We start from the raw sequence: 5,850 nt of genomic DNA on the forward strand, positions 1-5,850 counted from the left end.
TTTGCAACATTTTAAAGAGCCAAAGGTGTACTCATGTTGCTGTTTTCTTAATTGCCTGAATCAAGGAGCTCTGCATTCCCTGTGTCTGTGTCAGTCAATTCTTGCTCCACTTCACTGTCACAGGACCTTTGGCTCACATGGCCAACTCAAAGTCATCATCATCATCAACCACCCACACCACTCTTCTATTCTGAAAGCATGTATTTTACTATAATGGATCATCTTCATCCTCCAGAACTTGCATGTCCAGCTTTCCATGTGCCATTGTACCGAATTGGGCTACTTCTACCAGAAAGATCAAAAGGAAACTTTTTTTTTAAAACAAATCCTCAAGTGGTGTGAGTCTGTTGGGCCCTCTGTGATACTCAGGCAAGTACACATAAGACAAAGTTCCAGGGAGCATGAAGTGGGTCCAAACCTCATTTTGCCACCTTTGCACACATGGACACACCTTGCCGTTTGTCATACCACATGGATAAACACATAGATTACTTCATGTATCCCTCAGGGAAAGGTACTGACAAGCACAGCAGCTACAACGCTAAAGCACAAGTTTACAGTGGAAAGGTAAGAGATGGCCCCACTGGACCCAGTTTTACATACCTAGGGTTATAAAATAAGAGCAAATCTTGTACTTGAATCTCTATTGGACTTTTGGCCTCCAAACTGTGAGCTAAATGGACTTCTCCTCTTTATACACTACCCAGCCTTGGTGTTTTATTATAGCAACTGAATAAAGATTAAGACACTCACCAGGGCTGGGGACACAGCACAAGCACCTGTGTGGCAAATGTAAAGTCCTGAGTTTGGTTCCTGGTACCAAAAAAAAAAAAAAAAAAAAAAAAAAAGAGGGAGACAGACATTCACCAATTTCTAAATTTTATGTATTCATATCTATTAATATGACCCTTTTTTTGCTTTTGCATTTTTTTTTGCTCACCAATGCCAAGAGTATGTAAATATGCACCTGAATGTCTATGATTTATCTACTTTTTAGAGTACACACTTCACTGATTTTAAAAAATAGTACGCTTTGTCCAAAACCATATTTTTTGTATATAAGTTTAGATTTCTTTGCTATTCACAGTATAACTGTTTCTTATGGGTTTTTAGTTTTGTTTTGTGGGTTTTTTTTTTTTTTTTTTTTGTACTGGGAATCAAACTCAGGGCCTTGCCTTTGCCAGGCAGGAGCTTGTGCCACTGAGCTATATCCCTGGTACTCATAGTATAACTATTTGCACAAAAATGATTCACAAATCAGGTAACACTGAAAACCAGAAAAGGTTCAGAGAGCTCTGAGATGTCAGCAGGGTATATTCATATTCAGGAAGGGGACGTGAAGTACATATACAGCTTTATAACTGCAGCTCAGTATTTGCCTTATTTGAATATGATATGATGAGACATCAGCCTGTGATTGGCTGGATGGAGCTCGGGTGCCTATGATTGGCTGTGAAAGCTATTTGTTACAAGAATATACTCCTAGGTTTTTCAGTTTGTTAACATGCTAAATTAGGTCACGGTTGGTTACACAGGGACTTGAAGTTCTTGGCAGTGCTCATAACACTAATCTTTGCAATCTCTTCAGAAATGTGATAGTGCTTTTTGCTCATTACTCCTCTAGATAGAGGCAGTTCTAGTGGCTTCTAGCTAGCCTTTTCCCCTCAAATAGCCTTAACTCCACAGATTAGGAATCACTGTGAAGGATCCTTCCAGTTGCAGAATATATCTCTGCAAATGATGCATTCTGGAGCAGGGAAAATAACCATATCGTGAGTTTAGAGACCCACTGGGCCCACTGTGAAAATGATGTGAGATAAAACTACATTGATCAGCTACCTCCCACAGGTCCCTGTCCTAATTAGTGGACCACAGTGAGGTTTGCAGTCTCTGGGAATTGGTATCAGTTCAAAGCCAGGGACTGGTGATCCGTCAAAGCGCTGATGTTTCCTCTTTCGCCCAATATACAGTGAACCTGGTAAAAGGCCGTATGTCCCTTTGGGAGGGTGGTGAGGACATTAACAGTACAGATCTTTGGCCGTGTGTCAGGGTCTTTTCTCAATGGATCTGGCTCCTCTTCATGCAAGGGTTTATAATCTGTCAACTGACTCTGTCTGGAAATTGACTGAGGGTTGTAACTCTGCTCTTACAGTTCTGTGGTTAACACTTTGTCTCTTGACCTGGAAGTCATCTACTTGCACAGATTAAGGCAGCGCTGGGCAGGCTTCCCATCTGACTCACTTCTAGAGACACTAAGATCAAGCAGCCTGCCCTGTAGGTCTTCCTGAGCCAGGGCATTTTGATTGCTTTCTTGCCTGTCGTCTGTCATGATAACCACACTCTCCTTGACTTTGGCAGTGAAGTGCCACCAGCTGTCCTCTGCTACCTGAGACTGTAATTACTACCATGGTATTTAGGTCTCTCAACTCAGGGACAGCAGGTCCCTTTGCAATCAGAGAACACTTCAGGGTTGCCAAGGCTCCCCTTACAACTTTATTTCTCACCAGCTCAGCGAGTGCTGTGTCTTCTGGATTCTGGGAGGCTGAGTAAGTAGGTCTTCAATGACAAAACCACATCAGTTTTTAAAAAGTAGACAACAGGCTGGGGATTTAGCTCTGCAGCACAGCACCTGCCCGGCAAGCACAAGGTCGTGAGTTCGATTCCCAGTACCACGGGCGGGGGGGGGGGGGGGGAGGAGTAGACAATGAAAGTGGTTGCCCAACATTGTAAATATTTCAGCATTAGCAAATTGGATACTTTAAAATGGTTAAGATGCTGATTTGCGTGTTATGTGCATTTATAAAAATATCTCACAGACTAAGCCTCAAACATTTTCCTGAATTGAATGGAGAATGAGATTAATAAGTTACACTTTATTTTGAGGGAAACTATACTGGTTTTGGGGTGATCATCACTTGATAGCCTAGAGATCAGTGAAACTCCAAGTTTCTTTCATTTTGGCAGTTAAAAGTGCACATAACTGCTGGACATGGTGGCGGGCGCCTGTAATCCCAGCACTTGGGAGGCAGAGGCAGGAGGATCGCTGTGAATTCTAGGCCAGCCTAGGCTACAAAGTGAGCTCAAGTTCAGCCTGAACTGCATAGCGAGACCCTGTCTCAAAAAGACAAAAAAAAAAAGTGCACATAACTTGAGCCAAAGTTAATTTAAAAAATCACAATTCCTGGGTATGATACCTAGAATTTTTGAATGGCACTCAGGTCTGAGAATTACAGTTGTTGGGTGCCCACAACTCATCCATCAAGAAACTCCTTTAAATTTTTGGTGGTGTTAAATAGATATTCATTGTTTGTTAATTTTTGAAACAGGGTCTTACTATGCAGTTCAGGCTAGTCTTGAACTCACTATGTAGCCCAGGTTGACTTCCAGTTTATTACAATCCTCCTGCCTTAGCTTCCCGAGTGTTAGGATTACAGATGTGCACCCCATGACTGACTATAGACACTCATTTTTATCTTCTCTTTGAAAATTAGAGCAAGGTGGAGATTTAGCCCAGCGGCACAGCACTTGCCTGGCTAAGCCTAAGGTTGTGAGTTCAATTCCCCGTAAGGCAAAAAAAAAAAAAAAAAAAAAAGAAAAAAGAAAATTAGATGCTTTATCATCTCCTGTTATCTCTTCTTTTTTTCTTAAGTCCTCAAGTATCCGTTCAGAATTTTCTTACGATACAGAAATTATGAAAGAGTAGAATGATGCAGCTCAGTATTAAATAATGAAGTTCCCTTATAACCTTGACCCTTCGATCAGTCTATCCTTTCATAAACTCTTGCATATGCCTTCTGCTGCCTATTTTCCTCGGCAGACAGTGTAGAACTGTGAATTGGTCGATGGCTGATTGTCCCGTGTAAAACTTTACACTGGTGTCCTTTCCCTGTACTAACCATCTTAAGCCCTAAGGTGAGAGTTTTGCTACAAAATAAGTCAGTTTCTGGTTCCCCTGCTACCGAAGATTAAGCCCCGGGTCTTCACGTGGAGCTACATCTCTAGTCATTTTTATTTATTTATTTATTTTCTGAGACACTGTCTTGCTAAATTCAGTTGCCCAGGCTGGGCTGAAACTTATGATCCTCCCGGCTCAGGTGGGATTACAGGACTCGTAGCAGTGCACAGGCAGTTTCTGGGTTGTAAAGAAGCCCTCGAGTGTTATCCCTTTCGGTTGGGGTTTGCATGGACTTCTTTCATGGAACAAACAAAACCAAAAAGCCATTCTTCGGCGAAGACCTTTAGGGCTAAACATAGTATCTTTAATACAACCACTATTAGAGTATGGCTTAGAGTCAGCTTGGCTTCCAGTCTACCTTAAACCCTCCAAAGGGTACATTTCAAACTCAAAGCCATCCTATAAGGCTTACCGTGCCACATAACACAGCAACACGCTCTACATCTACAACTCCCAAGGCTTGAAACCCGAACTTCTCCTTTTCTGCTCAGAGTTGCCGCCTGCCGGCAGGAAGTCTGATTGCCGAGCTACTCAGCTCACAGGCTCAGGCTTCCTGCGAGGTCTGCACACGCTGGCAGTCGCCGGGCGCGGTGGCGCGCGCCTGTAGTCCCAGCTACTCGGGAGGCTGAGGTGGGAGGATCGCTTGAGTCCAGGAGTTCTGGGCTGCAGTGCGCTATGCCGATCGGGTGTCCGCACTAAGTTCGGCATCAATATGGTGACCTCCCGGGAGCGGGGGACCACCAGGTTGCCTAAGGAGGGGTGAACCGGCCCAGGTCGGAAACGGAGCAGGTCAAAACTCCCGTGCTGATCAGTAGTGGGATCGCGCCTGTGAATAGCCACTGCACTCCAGCCTGAGCAATATAGTGAGACCCTGTCTCTTTTGAGTTCTCACTTAAAGCAGCCTTTCCTCCACGCCCTATCCTAAGAGAAGGAAAAGTTGCAAATGTACATTTTTGAACAACAGTTCACTTCGTTACGCTCTCAATCCACTCCCTCCCCACAGTGGGAAGTCTTGTCTTATTTATATTTTGGTCTTACTTCACCATTAGCGAGCGAAACAATTGAATGATCACGGGGCCAAGCAGGTAGGAACCCTCGGCCACATCCTGGGCACCGCGGATACCCAGACCAAGCTGGATGAGATCCCACAGTTCGCGGGGCACAGCAGGACCCCTCGACATGAGAACTCCTTTTTGAGGGTTCCTTGATCGTGGAAGGCAATTCTAGGACATGGGAAACAGTTGCACTTCGTTAATTTCAAAAATCCTAGACATCCGAGACAGGCTACTGACCGAGACGTTGCTTTTCTGCACTGATCCCTACCGCCCACCCGGGGAAATTCGCCCAGTGGGCCCATCAAAAGATTGTTAGGACCAGGAGGGGTCACTATGGAGGCCGGTTTGAATCACCAAACACAGGGAAGTAAGGCAGCCAGATCGGTCCGTTAGTGTTCAGGGATAGTATGCAGATTCAAGAAAAGTTTGGGCCTGGTTCAAATTGTTTAGCTGTAACGAAATGACAACAGATTTCTAAATTATTCAGGCAAACGACACGAATACGTTCGCTGGGAGGAATATTGAGTCCTCTGGGCGGCCGTAGAGCGGCAGGTGCGCCTGCGCGGAAGCGTCGCGGCGTCGAGTCCGGCTGGTCTTGGAGAAAACTGCGGTAGCGACGCTCGGAGCTCGCCATGAAGGCGCGCTTTAGCACCGTTGACCTCCGCGCCGTACTCGCGGAGCTGAACGCGAGGTACGTCCCGCCCGTGCGCAGGCTGCTCCGAGGAGCGCAGGCGGCTGCACGGTGAAGCCCGGACCGGCTCGCCGTCTGCTCCCCTCGCCGCGCGTCCGTGGACCCGGCTAGGCCGGGTGGGCGCGCGGAGTCCTCGCCGCCGCCCTCGG

The 5,850-nt window shown here is 45.8% G+C and overlaps 1 protein-coding gene across 1 annotated transcript in view; it reads left to right on the plus strand.

The window, feature by feature from the left end:
- Window positions 1-5,548: 5,548 nt before the first annotated feature.
- Nemf (nuclear export mediator factor) overlaps window positions 5,549-5,850 on the plus strand; it is a gene marked incomplete in the record, with an annotated part of 46,019 nt that continues 45,717 nt past the window's right edge. Inside the window, 1 exon segment of the mRNA XM_013510340.1 lies at window positions 5,549-5,701. Within this exon segment, the coding sequence (XP_013365794.1) occupies window positions 5,643-5,701 (59 nt within the window).

Source organism: Chinchilla lanigera, unplaced genomic scaffold (assembly GCF_000276665.1).
Source record: "Chinchilla lanigera isolate Chin_1 unplaced genomic scaffold, ChiLan1.0 scaffold00008, whole genome shotgun sequence".
NCBI classification, from domain to species: domain Eukaryota; kingdom Metazoa; phylum Chordata; class Mammalia; order Rodentia; family Chinchillidae; genus Chinchilla; species Chinchilla lanigera.